At 36.2% G+C, this 21213-nt stretch overlaps 1 protein-coding gene across 1 annotated transcript in view; it reads right to left on the bottom strand.

The window, feature by feature from the left end:
* The window catches only part of LOC129360427 (protocadherin Fat 2-like), an 87069-nt gene that overhangs the window by 62134 nt on the left and 3722 nt on the right, over window positions 1-21213 (bottom strand). Inside the window, 2 exon segments of the mRNA XM_055030632.1 lie at window positions 8606-8917; window positions 10898-14161. Of these exon segments, the coding sequence (XP_054886607.1) occupies window positions 8606-8917; window positions 10898-14132 (3547 nt within the window). The 5' untranslated portion in view covers window positions 14133-14161.

The raw sequence follows: 21213 nt of genomic DNA on the forward strand, positions 1-21213 counted from the left end.
ATCTGAACTGCTTCAGAAATTGTCTTCCCCATTACATTTTCGGAGGTTAGAGGAGTCAGTCTCACAATTTCCGCTACTTACTCCCCGACTGATAATCCAACAAAAGGAGACAGAGGCAGGGTTTGAACTTTGCTCCCACTCTCAGAACAATTTTTAGGAGAACAATAGCGATCACTGTTGGAATGTTTACCACTTCTGTTCCCTCTCTAAACAAGAATGACATGCACAATAAGTTATGGACAATTAAAGCTGTTTAATCTCAGATTTTAATTTTACCTTATCTGTTTATTTTTGTTTTCGTTTTCTTTCTTACTTTTATTTTTCATCACAATAATTTACAAACCAGGTATTTAATCTGTCTTTTCACACTAACTACATGGAAGTGTAAATTAGATAATTTTGACAAAAATGTAAATTTGTTAAGGCAGTCTTAAATTCTAAATAACCCATTTAGACAATTCATCACCAACAATGTTTTTATTTGGTGTTAGTTTCACTTTAAAGACATTCAAACCTTGAAATATTAATATATATTGTAACCTTGCTGTGAACTTCTCTCTAAAACATCTCCAAGAACTGGCAGGGGTGTTCCTTGGTCTTTATTTTGCTATTTGTTCACTAATATTCTCTAACAAATCTCAGCTGTCTACTCAGACAGCTGAGACTATAAATTATAAAAAAAAAAATTGATGATTGGAATAGGAATTGTTAAAATGTTAGAGAAGTATTCAAACTGTAGACACAGGGAAAACAACCTTGACATATTTGCGACTCTCGGCTGTTTGAATTGCTAATGTAAACAGACGAAATGTCAGGATCAACAGCTGCCCTTAGAGACTCCCCCAACATGTTTGGTCAGACAGCGCCAAATGAGGTGCAGGCGCTGTTATGTGAAGGGATATTTAAGAGGTCAAAAGTGGAGTGAAAGGCCTGTTGAGAGTCGTTCGGCCCTTTTACGACAGTGAAACAAGCCCAGCTGAGAGGACAACAAGACAGGTGGGTCACATGAGAAAGCGTGTTTCTCTCAGTAGGAAAGACATGGGGATTGGGGGTAAAGCTTCATCTGTCCCACATTGCCTGTTTTCACTCAGCGACACTGAAGGCCTGTCAGAACCACGTGAAGATAAACAGTGCTGCCTGAGATGTCAGCGTCCTGTTTGTTTGTTTCCTCATCTTCCTTTGTCAATTCACAATGATCTGCAGCTCCGAAACTGCAGCTTCTCTTCCTTTTAATACCTGTATATATTTACTGAGCTTCATAAAATTCTATTTTATTTTTCTGAGCATGTTAGAATGATCAGAGAGTCATTTCAGTGATTTAAGACTGCAGAGCAAGTGTCTAAATCCACTGCTTTTGGTTTGAAAAGGGATACTCTATGATAAGCTGAGAATGCAGAAATCCCTCAATAACAGTCATGTGGGTAAACAAGTCCCTGAAAAGAGATGAGGCAAGAATCATTGCTGCCTGCAGGAAATAGCGATTTAAAAAGAACAATGCTGAGCTGCTATCCCTGAGCAATAAAACATTCACAGCTTGACTGCTATCTGATCTGAAGCAAAACACTCTATTTTTCATGATTTAATGCAGAATTTGTACATTCACTGAAGTAATTTTCAACACAGAGACTGTTTCAAGGTTAATTCACAAACACAATGTGAACTTTATGTAGTTTCATGTTTAAATCTCAGAACTATACATGCATTATATCACCTGGAAAATTGTTCTCAATGATCAAACATGGCCAGTGATAAAATGCCCAATTGGTGACCATGAGGAAGTATTGCCAAACATGGTGATCAGAAGCATCTGTTCCCTATAAGGTACAAAACTCTCTGGATAATCTGGATGTAAGAGCTAATTCAAACAGACCCAGAACAGTAAAAAAGTTCAACTTTAGTAGATTAAATAACAACTAATGAAAGTTCAGAATGTTCTCATAGTATAATCTGAGAAGCACACTGCCATTATGTGAAGTATCCGTGGGAATTTCAAAAGCAACTTGCAATAGAATCTTTGTTTGTATCTTGGCCTTCATCTGAGCCGACTGTCTCTTCAGCCACATTTCTACAGATATTTCTGGATGTCACCCAGAACAAAAAGACACTACATTATTTCTCCATTTTATTTTACCTGAGAATATTCATAAGACATTGCTGCACATAAAAAAAAATCTAAGAAAATAACGTTAAGACGTTTTTTATAAAGACACTCCTCAAATGGATTAAGGCCTCCACCATAACATTCGACATATGGCAAAATGTTATTGGCCTCTGGAGAGTCTCAAGGACGTCTTTTGGTGCATTTAAAGGCAGAGTGGGCTCCCCATTAAACATGATATCCTGTGAGAGTTTCAAGAGGTTCAGGAGTAAGGCTCGTGGCAACTGGCGGAGCACATTTGTTCTGCTTTGCTTCCATCTCTGTGCCACAATCTGCAGCGGTCTCGTGCCATCCCTAAAAAGATAACCCCTGAGTCAATTGCCCGTATTGCCAATGTCAGAAACCACCACTGTTTGCACCAACGGTAAACACTCAACTACCAACTGAACACTGACCAAGGAAGCAAGAAGTAAACAAGCACAAGCCACACACCCTAACTGTTCTCACCCTCCTCCTGCTGTAACATCTGCCACCTGGACAGGTGATGAAAACAATCAAAGTGCAACGAGCATGCTGTGCTTTTATTGTTTTGTGCTCTTCTGTTCTGTTTATGTTTTATTTATTCGCTGATTAAATAAATATCAATACATTTATATATATAATTCAGTAGAATTATAATGGCTACTGCAGTACGCAGAGCGTTACAGGAATAAAGAACGGTTCTGTTAGGTTCCAGTTCTCGCTTCTTCAGTAAAGAGCAGTTCAGAAGAATCGGATCGTTCGTGAATGTCACGTCACTTTGGTCAGAGTGTCGCTCCATATCTGCAACATCAGTCAACACCTCCGCACGATAATTCAGCGCAGTGAGTGACAACGTTTTTTTTTTTTCTTATCAAATCCAATTTGTCACTGTACAGCTAGCTTAGCTAACATCACGTCCACAGAGCCTACCTTTCTTTGAGCTTCTTTGAAGTGATGATAGTCCCCACAGTGTGTGAAAGCGAATCAGATTTCTTATGATTTATGCAGCGAGAGACTAACACTTAAGACAGAAACCACTGCGCATGTCTGGTCACGTTATTGCTTGAGTTTTAATCGGTATGTTTTGCATCCAGCGAAAACAAAGCTGTTAAAATTTAGTGATATTTCCACAATTGTGTTTTTTTTTTTTTTGTCGTTTGTTTGTTTTTAAAACCCGAGTCACCAATGCCCGAGACAAGACCGAAACCATCAAAAAGTGGCCTGGAGACCAAGACCGGTCTGTTACAAAGAACGTAAGATAGCCGTTGTTGTCGTTAATTTTATTGCCGAGTGCTTTTACTCGGACATGCCCGTTAAACACGCTGGGCAACACTCATGAACGCCAGTAGTATATGATTTTATGGCAGATTCAGCTTGTTAGTTTGAGCTAACGGCAACCTAAGCGCGCTAACGGTCCGCCGTCAGTTTTCTTCGCCCTCACCACGAACCAATGCAAAGCAACTACAGCGCCCTCTGGCGGAATGGGAGGAGTGACTCCAACGTTGCACCCGATAAAAGCCATGATTAAAGAGTGGTGTGATGTTCGTTGGGGGCGGGGAAACAAACATTTTTTTATGTAATTTCCTGTAAATGATCAACTTGATAAAATGCTGATGACATTTTCCATTCTGCTTAAAGCTGAAAGTGATAAATGCACAGAAACCTCCCATATGAGGAAATCTTACAATACAACCATCCATATTCAGCTGCAGCAGAATCACTGTGATACAGCGGCCCGGACAGAAAGCATATCTGCTTGAAAGTATTCAGTTTTTCAAGTATTAATAAACAATGAGCATTTTGATTGCCTTTCCTTCGAAATATGCCTATAAACATGGATCACAGGATATATTGAGATGTTTATGGTGTTTCATGTTATTGGTTAATATGTCTTGCCTTGTTGTTCATACTCATTTTAAGAGAAGCCTTGAGTTTCTCATATTTTGACTTTGGGGTTCATGGATGTTATGATAATAACATTATCTCACCATTTATCAAAATGATGAAAACCAAAAAATGAGTTACTTAATTGTTTCATTTAAAATACAAACTGTGGTATTAAATTTAAATATAAGCTTATTTTCATTTATAAAATGAGCAGACATTTAAAAAGTGTCTTAAGTTTCTAAAAACTTTAAAATTTTATTTTATAGCAAAAAATATTATCAAAAGATATTTAAAGATAATCTAATCTCAACTTGAGCAAGGAATGTATGCTTTCCCCAATGATGTCACTATGACAATGTGATGTATTAAAAGAGATATTTTTGTTTGTCGAAACTCAACAGAATTCTCAATATGTATCTATCTTACTTACTTTTTAATCCATATGTGCTTTGTGGTGAAAAATAAGCCAGAGGTGCATAGTATAAGTTTTGAGTGTACACCCTAAAGAACTATGTAATCATCCTGACAAAGTAATAATTGTTGTTCTTAGAAAACTCCACCAGAAAAGGACATTTATTATCTTTAGTATTCAGTAGCTTATTACACATCTGTTGACAAAGTTATGTGGCAACAGAAATAAAAATATGAGCTGAAATACCACTAAGTTTCAGTCTATACTTAAAGTACACCAATGTGTTGCTTGTAAATTGACCTGAAACAGTTATTGAACTGCAAAGCTACAGTTGGTAATGTGCTATGGGTCTTTTCACGGGGTTACTGACAACAAGAAAGCACAGGATGAGAGATTCACCTTTATGCAGGCTTATGTATCAAATGTCAGATACAAAAACGCATCAAAATTCACCCCTTATCAGTGAATGAATCATAAACTTTCTTTAAAAGTTTGACAAATATGCCGTTTCAAAAAGGTTAATGAAATGGGTACATTCCAAACTTGTCTGGCCTTGCCAGTGCACAACTGCTTTATCACATAATGAAACATATACCAAAGTGGTTTTCTTATGAAGCAGCAGCTTTGATTGTCAAAACTTAATGTGTGATAATTGTCTCTTTTTTTTGAAGCACAACTCATTCCTGCCTGACACTAAAAGTAATTCTTGGCTGAAACCAACAGACAATGCTGCTGTATAAAATATGCTTCTTAGTCAAAAGCATTAGATGTGAGTCATTTCTATCCTGTCAGAACATGAGAGGTTTCTGCACAACTCACCCCATGCATTAGTAATAGGCGGTTTATCTGTGAAAATAAGACAAGGTGGATCATGTTCCAAAGATCCTTTTTCAACAGATCATTTATTTCCCTCATAGTGACTGTATCTACCTAAATTCATGTGGTTTATTCACATTTGTGGATGTAAAAAAAGTATTAATCATTTTAATTTTTAGTTATTTTTCCATATCAGAAAACATAGTTTTCATGGCAACTGAGCAGATGAAAGTAGTCACACAATTACATTTGATTATGTTTTTCTGAAACAAACAAAACTAAAATTCTTTTCTACTGCAAAAATATATATCCAGTTCAAAGTAGAGTTCCAACAAGTTAATTTGATTTCCAAGACATGATTTAATGACATAAGCGAAACAGTTTTTTTTTACCCTAATTTTTCATTGACCCTGTTTCTACAGGAGTCAATGAAACTGCATTGACTCCTGTCAATAAACAATGAGCATTTTGATTGCCTTTCCTTCGAAAAATGCCTATAAACATGGATCACAGGATATATTGAGATGTTTATGGTGTTTCATGTTATTGGTTAATATGAAACACCATATTAACCAATATGGTTAATATGGTTTTGATGCGAAAGCAAACATGATAGTGTAAATCTGAGAAAATTTTCATTTAAAAGCATATCTATTGCTTTTAAAGTAAGTTTTTGCAAGTAAGTTTCAGCAGATGGTTCACTTGATTTACAACTTTTGGAGTAGTTTTACAAAATGATGCTGGCACCAGCATGTTTTACCATAGGGACAGTCAGTATTTGTACGAGTGGAGTTGTGTCATACTCTCTCCAACTTAAAGATAATAGATTGAACAGAGCCCTCTCTGTGACATGTTTAAAGCTAATTTTACTATCCCATAACTCAGTTCTTTAAATGTCTTCTTAACTTTCGGATCTGATCTCTGCTGTTTTCCTTGGTGTCCATTATGCTCTTAATTTAAATTTCACACAGTTGACTCTATCTACTAATTAGGTGACATCTGAAGGCAGGTATTGCTAGTGCAATCAGTATAAGATTGCACTAGCAAAGACGAGTGAAATAGAAACACATATCATAAGTTTTAGATTTGGAAAAAAAAATTATTATAACAAAATAAAGTCCTGTATTACATAAATATGTAGGTCTGTTATTTTACAAATATATTAGTTGTGACAACACAAATACCCAAATGTTCAAGGAGTATGTATTTTTTGTAAAGGCATTGATAAGGGTAAAATTAAATTTATTATTAATGCCTTGGGTTTGTTTTCACTCTAGAAACCCCTTGCATTTTAACAAAACTGTTTACACTTCAGATAGCATTTTATAAGAATTCTACTCAGAAGTTAGAGTGAAAGTTTTAGTTTAGTAGCTTTTCCGCAGAGATTCTGGGTCAGATCCGATCAAATGATCTCAGACCAGACTTGACGTTAGGAAATCCTCAGTATACAGAAATACACAGAAACACAATGAACGCTTTCAACCAAAAACACTCTATTCTGTTCTCGTATCTGCAAGTAAATGAATATCAAATACAGCTGCGCTCAGACAAAAAAGGGTCTTTCCTGGTGTGACACAGCAGAACTGTTTCGACACCTACAGCTCGGCCTGTCTCCTTCTCACCACAACTGGCCTTCTCTTTGTGTAATCCCTCAGTATATTAGCCTTAGGGTGTGGACAAACAGCACAGCAGATAATAGGAGGAGGACAGGACTTGTAGTAACTTGTAATGTCAGTACTCATGGTGCTATCCCTCGGCTGAACATCAAAAGTCCTCACCAGGTAATTGGATTGTAACTGTCAAGAGTTTGTAGAGATACTAAGAGTTTACTGCGACTTTTTTTTAAAGGTTTTACTTCTCCATCAAAATCATGAAGCAGTAAGTTTAGAAGTGACTGCTACTTTATTTGCTTCCAAGTTTTAATTTCAGCTTTGCTCTCTGTGACACGCCTACCTGCACTGCTCAGACTTGTACAAACAGAAACCTTTCAACAGACCGTTTTGTGAATAATGAAACTCCTGCCAGTCTTTACAGCACCTTGTAAAGACTGTAGCCCCTGAATCAAAATGTGAAACTTGCCTTTGGGATGTGCTGAAACTGTGAGAAATGTCTTTTGAGCACAAAGCAAATTTTAGTTAAGGTGTAAATTATTCATAGCACAGGAGGCCGATATTCTTCCTTAAACTGCATGTGCAATAAATAGATAGCAAATGGAAACATGATTGATTTACACCCTTTATACCACAGTGGAGGTTAATTTGCATGTAGTGAGTTAATTAAAAAAAAACTTTTAGATAAATCATTTTACTTTATAATGTAAAAATAAACCATACCTATTTACCCATCTATCTATTTATGATTACCTGTATCTAAGAAACCAAACAATAAAAATTGAGGTTTGAGCCAGCTTCACCAAACCAACAATATTTTGATTTACAATGTAATACAAAATGGCAGCATACAAATATTTTCATTAATGGAAATAATAATTTCCATGAAATTCATGTTCTTCTTTTTTAGAAAAACATTATAGTGTAAGAATATATTCAGAGCTGAAAATAAATGCATTATACAAGAACAGAACGAAAGGACATCTTTTAAATCTAGGGTGTACTTCAGGGAGAACCACATTGTCTTCAATATTGGAAGAGTTATGCGCTATCCAAACAAATTAAAATTGATTCTGCAGTTCACTATTCAATGTTCCAGCTGTTGGTCTCCATAGGATTGGATTTCCTAGCAAAAAAAAACAGTGCTCAAAGAAACAATAAAAAAGTACAAGATCTCTTAGAACGGTCCAATTTTCTGCAAGGAAAACTGGAAATGAGGGTGTAAGAACAACTTGTTTCAAATAGATAAAGGTGAAGCATATTTTCTCAAATAGTATGCCAACATGACTTAGGTTTGTTGCATTTGAATGAATCACACCACATTAGGAACAATCTTCTTTGAACAAAAAAATACCATATCAAAAGAGTATCTCAGCACAAACACTTTTTTCAACCTGATATCCAATGTGATAAAGGGTTGATGATATGTATGGTCTTTTATTGTCTGTAAATAACTTGGACACCAGAGCTAACCATAAGCCACCAATTATGACACTTAATTGAGGAGTTAAACATAAAACTATCTATCCGACAATTAAAACTTGGGCAATGAACCCAAATGGAGAAGGCGAAGAATGCTTGTTTTACTGCTTAAAAAAGAAAAAAAAAAAAAAAAAAAACGTTGTATTGGCCTGGTCAAGCCCAGACCTTAACATTCCTATGTAGAAGACCTGTTATCTATTAAGATCATAGAGAAAACAACCCCTAAGAAAACAAAGATTATACAAGAAGCTGCATATATTTTCTTCGAATTATTTTTACCTGTTTTTGGATCCACATCAAAATACGTCTTGTGAGATTCCTGCATCTGATAAGAAAGCTTCCCCTCAGAGGTTGTGTCCAAATCTGTGGCCAACACCTGGATGACTGAGGTCACTTTATCCAAGTTTTCCTGGACAGATGCAAAATACACCGGCCGGGAAAGCTCTGGAGCATTGTCGTTAACATCCAGAACCTCCAGAAAGACATGAGTCCAGGCGATCAGAGGCTCAGTTCCCAGATCTGTGGCGTAGACAGAGAGCCAATAATGCTGTACCGTCTCTCGGTCCAGCGCTTCTGCTGTACGAATCACACCTGAAGAGCACGAAAAGATTGAAAACATTATAATCCGTTTTACAATAAATTTTCTTTATTTGTTGTTCTCTTGGGAATAGAAGGGGAAGAGAACTTTTACCATTCCGAGCTAACTAATTTGGACAAAACTGTTTTTACATAAAAATACTTAAAAGTCCATTAAAGGCCATATGAAGAACTGTCAATTTAAACTCACAGGGTGAGAACTCAAAAAATTTAAAAAATTAAAAAGAAGAAAGAAAACAGGTAATAATTCAGCACTGTTTCATCATGACGGAGAACTCCATTTACCCTGATTTTATCTGAACCCTAAGTTCAGCAGCAGGCTACTGGTATGCAAGGCCGATATGCTGCGGGCTCACCAGGTATTTTCCATATGTGAACACATTGATGGAAAAATACCAGAGGAAAAAACAACATTCTCTAATGTTGTTTTTGATGTTGTATCAAAAACAACATCAGGGAATGTTGTTTTTGATACAACATGATGTAAATATTCACTATGTTTATAAATTTACTAGAAATGTGTCTGTTCCTCTGCTACATCAACTGTCACTGAAACATTCTCTCTGCAAGCTCAATTAAGATGCTCTTTAGAGATTTCAATCACATCACTTGAACTTTGTCAGAACAAGCAGCAACTTGGAGCTCAGCTTGCAGGTGGACTGTCTTATAATTTCACGCCTATAAGTGGTTTGAGTCTGGTGATTTTTTAATGTGTGAAAATCACAAATGATAATGAATGGACAAGTGATTTTAACACAATGTGAATTACTGAGTGTGGCAAGCTCTCTTTCTGAGAATTTTCAACCAATTTTTAAATTTTATTGAAATGAGTCTCTTTAACATTACTTCAGTAGCTGCCACATAAAGTACAAAATGTTTGAATATGAATATCCATAAGTATCAGTTTCATACCACAGAATCCATAAAAACTGCTGCAAGTTGTGCAGTGCTATGAAAAACATACAACTGATAGGGATCTGACTGCATGGATTTTACTTGATTGAGAGGATTAGTTTTCATTATCTTTTTAAAGTCAAAATAATAAACAATATTTAGGATATTCTAATGTCCCTTCTTGCTCTACAATGAAGAGGTTGTTGTTTATAACCATGAAACTGATCTTCACTACGAAGAAGAAAGCCTGACAAAATTAATATTAAATAACCAAATAAAATTGCTAGGTCAACAAGGCACTTTAAAAAATACTCGTCCATCAGACTGTATTAAGGTGACACAGTTATACTGTGTACATCGTAAACACAGCTGCAAACAACTGCCTAGGAAAACAATAGATGCTGGCTTGACCTCTCATAGTTGAAGAAATAGAAGCATTATAATTACTGACGATGAAAACATTGGAAGACTGTGTAGTTGGTTTTGATTCTCATTATTTAATTGACAAGCTAATCTCTAAATATTTTTCAATTTACATGCATATGCCAATTGTGATGTTTATGTTGCATTTTCTCATTGCTTTTAAGTTGTTTTTCGTTTATGCTGTCTTGCAGACATGGATTATACTGCAGTATTATGTGACATCACACTGCAGCACTTTTGTCTAATTTAGTGTTATTAATGTCCCACTAACTTTAAATATCACCACCTTTGGAAAAATAATGACCTAAGTCAATTTTTGCCTCGTGATTTTTCCCCCCCCCAAAAAAAAAAATATATGTATTTTTTAATACCTTTTAGAAAAACCGACTTAGGCCATTGTTTTAGTAACAATGTGGATAACATCTGGCTGAAGAAACTATTTATAAATATATTGGATTTTCTTATCAATGTGATCTTTATAAGACATTCATAGTATTAGTGCTTCAGGCCGTTTCATATTGAACTGATGCTAAAAACTAACTTGACAAAAGTAGAGTGTTTTTTGTTACTCTACCATACAATTTAACAACAAACTCAAAATGTATTTAAAATTGCAACATTTTATTAAAACAGTGGAAGAAAGCTCAATTTATTTACCTGCTTCTTCATCAATAGAGAAAACTCCAAGCCCAGAGCCATCACTGATATGGTATCTGACCACAGCATCTCGACCTACATCTTTGTCTGAAGCCGAGACCATTACCACAGATGTCCCCACTGCTGCATCCTCCAGCACTGCTGCTTCATACACAAACTCTGTGAACACTGGCTTGTGGAGGTTTTCATTGACATCCAGAACCTCAATTTCCACAAAACAGGATGATGACAAGGAGCGAGGGAGGCCGTGGTCCACGGCTTGAACTGTGAGATTGTAAGCTGGTCGCCTCTCAAAGTCCAGCTCACGTTCCAGGGTCAAAGTTCCAGTAGATGAGTCAAGATGAAAGATCCCACTCTCTGTGCTCATTAGTCTGTATGTCACCAGACCTCCACTACCTAGGTCTAAGTCTTCAGTCTCCACCCAGACAAGCAGAGTTCCCACAGGAACATCTTCTGCAACTTTTATATGATAGCCCTTTGGCACAAATTTAGGTGTGTTGTCATTTATATCCTCCAAAATTACCACCAGGTTAGTGGTAGAGAACAACTGAGGACCAAGTCTGGCTTGGTCTGTGGCTCTGATCCAGAGGTCATGTTTGGGAGAGTTCTCTCGATCCAATGGACTCGTCACAATCACCTCTCCAGTCAGTTCATCAACTCTGAACGTGTCAGTTGGAGTCAGGAAGGAATATAGGACATTTCCATTCAAATCTGTGTCAACGTCTACTGCTCTGGCTCTGAAGATAACAGAGTCTTTCTCAGCATTTTCAGGTACTCGAATCACATATCTGTGCTGATCAAAAACAGGAGGGTTGTCATTGACATCTACTACGTTTACAGCGAGGAATTTCCAGGCAGATGTTTGTGGTGTTCCCAAGTCATAAACTGTAATGTTCAGAATGTAGAACTCTTTGGTCTCTCTATCCAGGGGGCAAGCTAAACGAAGTTCTCCAGAAAACGTGTCAATAGCAAAACACCCATCTTCATTCCCTGTTGATATTGCATACACAAGCATACCGTTATAGCCAGAGTCCAGGTCTGTGGCCTGGAACTGGAGAATGGTTGAATTAAGTGTATAGTTCTCAGGAACATCAATAGAACTGGGAATGCTCTTAGCAATTTTGGGAGAATGTCTGTTAGTGATATGGATATCTGAGAAAGACTCTTCTTCTTGGTTGATTAAAACTGGCTTTATTGACTCTATTAGTTTATCAGTCATCTGTTTAAAAATGCCTGTTTCCAAGCAGCTCACTGTTGCATTCTCACCTTTGTTTGTGACAGTTACTCTTACAACTGAGACTTCAGAGTGATGTTTTCCATCTGTTGCAACAACCCTCAGGGTAAATGAGCCCTCCTGTGGGGGAATTTGCTTTTTAAGAAAGATTGAACCAGAAATGGAATCAATGCCAAAGATTTGGGCCTCGTTGCCTGATTCTATTTTGTACTGGAGCTGCTGCAACTCATCTAAATCAATGGCCGAAATCTCAGCAAGTATGTGTCCCACTGTTAAATCAAGCGGTATTGTGATGTTGCAGCCAACTCTTTCAAACAGAGGGATGTTATCATTCAAGTTGTTCAGGGTTATTGTCACGGGGCATTCGCTGACCTGACTGAAGGGGCTGCCACTGTCCGAAGCCCAGACTCTTAGGTGATACCGTCGTTTCATAAGTTCATAGTCTAGGTGTTCAGAGGTTGAGATAATGCCTGTAAATGAATCTATAGTGAAAGGTAAAGGTCCAGAACTTGCAATGGAGTAGGTAACAAAGCCATTTTTGCCTTCATCAATATCTGAAGCAGCAACTTTTAGGACACTGCTGCCAACAGGCATGTTTTCATCCACTGTCGCCTGATATGACGTTTGTCTGAAATGTGGATTGTTATCATTCTCATCAGCAATCTTGATCACAATATGAGTCTCTGCTTCACCATGATTGGCCACCACATCAAATTCATATCGTTTTTTCCTCTCATAGTCAAATTTATCTGCAGTTATGATAATCCCAGTTTTGGGATGGATTTTAAAATTCAAGCTGTCTGGATTGTTTTTGATGCTGAATGTAACATTTTGGTAAAAGAAAGTGACAGAAACTTTAATTACATGAGTTTTAGGAGGGGAAAACTCACTTAAGGTGACAATATAGGTGTCCTCAAGAAATGTTAAAGGCCAATAAGGGCCTGCTGGAATGTGAATTTCTGTAATTGGAGACAAAATGCTTGGAGAGCTCCTATCTTTAGCTTGAAGGGACAAATTCAACCCAAAAGGACTTTGAGACCACACAATTCTCTTTGTTGAAATCACTTGGAAGTCCATGCTTTGCACTCCTGAAGGGATTATCTCAAAACACTGGTGAGGATCCCCATTTACAATATAAAGAGATTCCACAGGCTTGACTCCTGCTTCAACATGGATGCTAATATCTACATCTCCATCTGCAGACACTTTGGGTTTTGGGGGAGGTGTGATGACTGGGAACTCCTTTGGCATCTTTTGTATGTTGACTGTGACTCGAGCAGTGTTTCCAAATTTTTGAATGCCTGATATCTTTTTTGTTCTGTCTTCTGCTAATACTATGAGGTCATATCTCTGCATTCGAGTGTGATTGAGCTTTTTGACAAGGGTGACCACGCCTGTGAATGGATCGACAGAAAATGGATGAGCTCTGCTTGTGAAGGAGTAAAAAAATTCAGCATTGGTTCCAATGTCAGCATCTGTTGCACTGACTTTGACCACACTCGTCTTGAGTGGAGTGTCTTCCCTTATATTCACATTGTACGATGCGGGATAGAAAAGCGGCTTTAAGTCATTAGTATCGAGCACGTGAATAAACACCTTTGTCTTAGCCTGTAATTCAAAAGTGCTTTCTGTTGCTTCCACTGTGAGAGTGTAGCTATCTCTAACCTCCCTGTTCAACAGAGCTGAGTTACTGCTGCGAGTTTTGATCCTAAGGAAGCAGAAATCCCCCACTGATAGAGCCTCTGCTTGGAAAAACTCTTCATCGTCACCTGCAACGATGTTATATTTGATGTCCCACAATAGGTCGTTCAGTGAAATACCCATCTTCACAGGGATCTCAACATACATCCGTGGGGCAGAGTTTTCATTGATAGTGGCATTGTAAAGATGGTGTGTGAAGCTTAACAGAGAGGAGTCTTTTCCTTTTCCCATTAATCCATTGCACTTTGCTACAAGGAGAAATGTCACCAAAGTGAAGAGTTTGGTTCTTGATATTGCCATCCTCAGTACCTCGTTGTCTGACCTCAGACCTGTGAGAAGGAAAAACAGGAGTATTAAAGGATGTATTCGCCTTTAAATGAGGAACAAAAGAGGCTTTGAAGCTAAAACAATGGAGTCCTATGCTCATGTTTGTATCGACTTGTTCATCTGCACATAACACACTTGTAGTCATAACTAATACCCCATTATTATGTATACACGGTACACAGCCACACAACAGCAGAGAGGAGGTCTGTGGCGTGTTTGACTCGTCCTAACTTGCCCATAAAGAAAAACTGTAAAACAAGTAAAACAGAGCAGTGTTTCAGGGCCTTCAAGCTGTTTCAGACAGGTGGCTTCTAGATCCCTTCCTCATAATTATTCCTTTGGAGAACAAGAACTAGAAAGAAAAAAAAACAATGACACAATTCTCTCTAAGCTTCTTCTTTGGCTTCTTGTATTGTTCAATGACTTGGTGCCTTGCAGATGACAGCAAAAGGTTAAGCATGGATCTTATTTTAAATGGCTGTACCAGTAATAGCTGACATGAGTCACCAAACTGCTGCATTCATATCATATTCAACATAAGATTCTGAAATGTTAGACAAAGATGACTATCAGAACAGTTAATATGGACCCCATTGCATAGTGCTTAATTATTTCTTGAAGACTGAACTTCTTTTTAGTTATTGTTCATAAAGCCAATATGCAGCAGGTAGGCATGGCATTCATTGCATTGTGCTTTGATGCTGTTTCATCAACAAGTACTGATAAAAAATCAAAAGACTACCTCCAAAATCTGAATCCTGAAATGTCCCACAGCATTGAACAAATATAAACCTTATGTAATGGTCTGCTGAAAACACTAAACTAAATCAGAGTAAAAGCAAGAGTGGTTCATAAAAAATGATGGACTAAACTTTAAGGTCAGGTTGGTGCCATTGAATCCAAAGCTTTATGAAATGAAATTACATCAGACTTATATAGAGCTTTTGAGAAAAGTGAGAGACTCTTTACATAAAATCAGTCATTCCCATTCAACTACACATTTACATGCCTTAAATCAACTCTACCATTTGTACTTTATTTGTGAACAGCATTGTGGACCCCAATCTATCAAAGTTTTTACTGTATATAACCTTAAAATATTGATGTTAAGATTTATACATTTTTAAAATTGCACTGTAATTAACTACTGTGACATCTTAAGGTTGTTACAGAATCTACTTCTTTTATTAGGTATTATCATGACAAGAGAACTTTTTTTTTGCCAACAAATGAAAAGAAAGGATACGCATATAGAACCAGAGAGGTAGTGAAAAACTAATTTGTAGTTTCACAAAAAATAAACAAAACACTATAATAGCAGAACACCACATGAGCAGGAAGAAGTTAAGCTGTAAAAACATTCATTTTGTTCATTTACAAGGTTTTCTTCTATTATTTGCACACAATCACTCAAAATGCAGAACAATAATTAGAGCAGATCAAAGATTTACTGACATCAGAGGAATGAAACAAAACTCCATGCATTGTATTCATAGTTAAAAAAGCTACCTGACACCACCTGATATCACTCGAGCATCCAGTTATATGAAGAAATGTGACAGAAGCAAACAAAGAATGTTTACAAAAGCCTGTGTCATATTCTAAACCAGCAATCCATGTGGGATCTGAAAACACTGAGCATGCATGTGTTTGACTGGCACTGGTGGTTTCAGTAATGGATTCCAGGTATGTGGGATTTTATCTTGAATCGTTCGCTGACAGGTATTCAGATTATAACCGTCAGGGTGCCACTTGGATTTCAGCTTCTATCTGGAGAATCTTGTCAGCTTAGGGAAAATTGGGCATTTCAGATCTACCGCACAAAACTTTTTCCCCATATATTTTGTCTTTGCGTTACCATCACTTGTAATTCATAATGTTTGCGTTTACATATGACATTGTGCTCCATTTCAATAAGAATTAACGGCATAAATATTCTGTCATTAAATATACAGTATTGAGACTATAGGTAACATATTTTGATGTATATAGTGATGCAAGGCAGATTAATTAAGGAAAGAATTACTGTATTTGGAAATAAACAGCATTATATTTGACGGTAAACTAAACCTGGTTCAAAACAAGTCTTGTAAAACCAGAATACATTATAAAATACTAAATGTAGTTTTAATATTCATCTTGAAATGTGCATTATTTAATATGTATTGATAGACCTTCACAAAACAGTGATGACAGAAGATATATTCATGTATCTGTATATCAACTTTAGATTTAAAATGTATTTTTGACATACAAATAATGACTAATGGTTCTGTACTTCTTGTAATTTAACTTGCCTGATGACAATGCAGGAAAGTTGCTAAAGAGTATTGAATCCTCTTTAGCAACACAATATCACACAGCAGAAATACAAATATTTGTTCAGCTAAAGGTAAATCCTTTAATGAGCAACCAGAGGAGGGTGATTTAAAAAGGAGATGAGGATGGATTACTGTCTGACTACAAACACTGTTCTGTTCAAGTACAATGTACCTAATATCAAACATGTAATGAATCCAACAAATCAGCCCTGTTTGCTTTGTCATCCCTGGCTAATATATGTTTGCTCTCATAAACTGCAAAGGGGTTAGGTGTGTGGAAGCTGCCTCGACTGTTCAGAATCTTTCAAACCACATAGCTTGACAAAAACAAAACTATTGACTTTCTGTTCTCCCAGTTTTGAGCTTGTCAGCTACTTTCACATCACATCTTTTCATGTTTATTCTTTCATCAAAAGACAAAGCTCTGCAGGGCAGAGGCTTCAGGATGTTACTGTTGGTTCAACTAACAAACAAACTAACACCTCCCTCCTTCTGTGTGCTCCAGCAGGTGACCTGCAGCCACATGTTCGGCTCCAGCTTGCTGGGTCACATTTCGACATCACCCCACATGCCTTCCAGCATGAATGGGGAACTGTTTTTGCAGCTTTTCTTCACCCCATCAACAATCTCTGTCTGTCAATGAGAGCATGATCAGCTTGTACTTTCTGCTGTGTTGAAACCTACAACAAACTCACACACTGTTAAACACAATGCAGGCAAGCTCTCTGAAGTTTAAAAGCACTTGTTCTGCCAAATATTTTTGACATAGTGGATTACCACCAGCAGATTAAATATTTTTAATCTCATCTTTCATATCATGTATAGAAAAAGATTCATTATTTATTACGAATGATGATAGATCTTGCAATCGATCTCTATTTCTATGCAGCTTTTGAAAATAAGGTATATTACGTAATTCTCAATTTTTAGTGAAAACATGATTTCACTGCAAGTGTAGCTTTTACAACGTACTTGCAGATGATATTAATCTCTGATGTGAAATAAAAACACTCAAAAGTTTAAGAAGCATATATTACAACTTAAAATGCTGGAGACAAATTAATATTTGGTTCTGAATTCTGAAGTAGTCATGTGAACTAAACATTAGGACATTAATCGTGAGGTTACCATTTTATCTGTTATTCATCTGGGTGTTTTGGGGGGAAGGATGGATAATTATAGTTGTTCAGTCTGAAGTGAATACGTCCATTTCATTTTTGTTAAATGTGTAAATATTGTAAATTTGATAGAGACATTTAGTGGTTGGCTAAAGCACGTTTATTGGTTTCCTTTTTTGAGAATATCAAGACTTATGATATCTGCCAGATGTTTAAATGAGTTACAAAAAAGACACCTGCCTCAGTGTAAAAACTCATTTCTTGTAGAAATAACTTATTGGTTTGAATCTGACATTTGAATGTCAACAAAATAAACATGAACTGATTTTTTTGTCTTTTGTAAGATTTATTCTGACTATGATTGTTATTCTGAACCATTTAAGCATTTTGTTATGCTAAAGATGAATTGTTTTGGATAGTAGACAACTGAGAAGCTTGACCTCTTTATTCAACTCCATAAGACAATTTTTTGTACTGTGGTCTATAACTTAATGACAACAATCTTAATTTATTTTCAGGACTAAATAAAAAAAAAAAAAAAAAAAACTTGTATGGCATTTTGGAGTAGAATATATTCAGAAAACAGGTCATCAATGCAAGTTTGTTCTCTCCAGCACAGAGCTATAGTGCATTTGTTGAAAAGGTATCCATTTCCTGTGTGATGATAACCACTTTAATGAGATGAATCAAGCATCTGCATGCCTGCAAGTCTGCCACTGAAAACCCAGAACTTTATGACAAAACTATAAAAAATGGGTAAAAGGGTTCATACCTTACAGCTATCATTATCTCTGTGTTCTAAAGAAACCTATAATACGTGTTGAAATAGTTGATGAATAAAAAACATCATGGTCTTCCTTTTGTCCCTGACGATAGAGGATTATACCTTTTGCTACTGCTTGTGCAATTGTGTTTATCACATGAAGCTTGTTCCTATTTTTTGTAAAAAAAAAAAAAAAAAATGGAGCAAAGTGATTACACCCCTGTCATTTAGAAGAAAGAAGAGATGACATCTTGGCTCTAACACAATATCTCAGTAATCACGTCAAAAAGCTGCTTTGGTTCAGGGTGTTTTAAAAGAATAAAAAATGGGAAGAAAAAACAGGTCTGGTGCATATTTCTATAAAGTCAAATTGGGATTCATCTGTATATCTTATTTCTGTAAAACGTATTCTATTTCTCAACTAAAAATATAATATATACATTAATTCTATTGTTTGTCTCTGTACAAACAATAGAGTTAATGCAACACTATAGTTTGTATAGATATGTTGTCTCAGAAACTTTGTTGATTTCGTGCTACCTTTTGTAGAAAAGTACAGGATACATGAGGACACTAAGATACAAGGTTGACTGAATAAGATTTTATCATAGCAGTTTCTTTTTCCTGATTTACATGCCAGGTGTCTTTCAAATTTGCATGGCAGTTATCAAAGAAGGATGAGTTACATTTTCACTCCTGATCATGTAGGGGACAGAGCAAACATGAAGAAGAAGGTGCTCTGGTCAGATGAGTGCCTACAAAATAATCTGCAACGCTCCATCCCCACATAGTAGCTGAATGTGAGCATATGCCACATTTTCATATTTTTATTTGTGAAATGATGAACTGCTTACAGTGGATTTTTTTACGTGCTAGGAATTACTTTCTGTTTACCTCTTTAGAAAATGACAGATTTGTTTTTCCATACTATCCCTCATTGTTTTTAGTGTAGTCATTAATGCATCCTCTTCTGTATTTGCATGATTGTCAAGTTCAATTTCCTTTGTATCCATTACAAAAAACAACACCTTTAGGCTTTACACTGGTACAATCTGTGACAGTAATGAGTTTGTGATGGAATATTAGGCCATGAGGGATGAGGAGCATTCACTTGGTGTTTCCCATCTTTTGAATACAAAAGATGGTTTACACCTTTCATCTCTGCTGGGAATCACAGAGAAAAATGACCCCAAACTGTCATTCTAGACAATTAGGTATTACAGTAAGGATTAATGGCAGGTGGTCCCAGTCAAATTAGAAATTGTAAAACAAAAAACAACAACAACAAAATCATGCAGATCATCAACATTACAGGCCATGTTCAAGTTCTCTTGTGTCTAAAAATGTGACACAAGGGAAGAGTTGTTAAGCGACTGCAAACATTAATGATACAAGGAAGAATTTCTAACCAAATGTTAAAATGTTTTTCATTAAATATGTTGCTGATTTGGATCAAAAATCTAAAAAGGTTCCAGTATTATATATATATAAAATAAGCTTTTTTTCAGCTGTAAAGAACTTGTTATAATTTCCCTGAATTCCTACGTTATAGGTTTGATCCAAATTATCAGGCACTGGTTAAACTCACTGTTTTCTGTGAAATAGCTTGGGTCATTCACAGCTGTGTGGGAGAGCCAGATTTAAATCCAACATATTACGCAACGTACTGTGCTATGAAAAAGTAGTTTTCCTGTTATAAATTTAATTTTCCTTTTTGCTTAAATGGTTGCCAAAAAATTTAAACATTGGGCAAAGATAATCATACTAAGTCTATAAAGAACCTACAAGATTATGAGTTTATAAAAGAGCAATCTAAAGAAGCCAGACCCTGTGGAAATATAATCACTCCCCTTGGTAAATCATGAATCAGCTGAATGGCCCCATTTTTTCTTTCGACAGCTATGTTCAACTTCATTAGCCTGGCCCAGGGCTAACTACTGGTAAACCTGCACAATCAAGAACTCAGATGAACAGAATCTTCTTGGCGACATGAAGTAGAACATGAAACATTTAGTAGATGGATACCAAATTAACGTATCTCTTGTTTTATGAGGAGCAAACAATTTGAGCACAAGTAAAGAATTTTTAAAATTGATTCTGGTTTCTACAGGTTGCAAGTCCAAAGTTGTATGCATTATGCTTAAACCTTTCATTGCCTGTGTTTTATAATAACTGTAATGCTGAATTTAAAACACAGATAAAGTGGCCAATACAATAATCCAGCCCACTTGTGACAAATGCATGATTTATTCTTTACTCATGATTATAAATAACTTTTAGCTTTTTTTTTTTTTTTATCTAACAAAAGGCAGATTTGGTAGTAAAGCTTATATGGTTTTGGAAATTTTGATTATTATACCCAAATGTCTTGCATCAACCAGAATGCAAAATAACTTCTAAAGCAGATTAGGCTTCAATTTTCTCTCATAAAATAACAGTTGAGGATTACACAATAAGCAAGAAACAATATAAAATTTTATAATATCAGGGACAAAACCACTTCCGTTGTTTCTCACATTTGTCAGCAGTCACAATTATGGTAGTTCTGTGATAGTTTGAAGACTCTTTTCTGCTTCAGGGCCAAGAAAATTCACCTTCACTGATGAAATCATGAATTTTACACTAGAAAAATTCATGAAAAAGGTTAGTTACAGTCAGCAGATCACAACATCAGGCTTGAACACATTTGGGTTATGTAAAATGAGAGTGATGTGGAGCTTCATTGTCTGTGACCTTGAAAAAGCCAATCATAGTGTAAAACCTTCCAATTTTGCTAAATCAGAAATATTCTCACATAGAAGACTGGACCAGAGTTCCTCCACAAGGAATTTAAAGACTGATTGCCAGTTATT

Source organism: Poeciliopsis prolifica, unplaced genomic scaffold, assembly GCF_027474105.1.
Source record: "Poeciliopsis prolifica strain line A6 unplaced genomic scaffold, Auburn_PproV2 SCAFFOLD006, whole genome shotgun sequence".
Classification (NCBI taxonomy): Eukaryota; Metazoa; Chordata; class Actinopteri; order Cyprinodontiformes; family Poeciliidae; genus Poeciliopsis; species Poeciliopsis prolifica.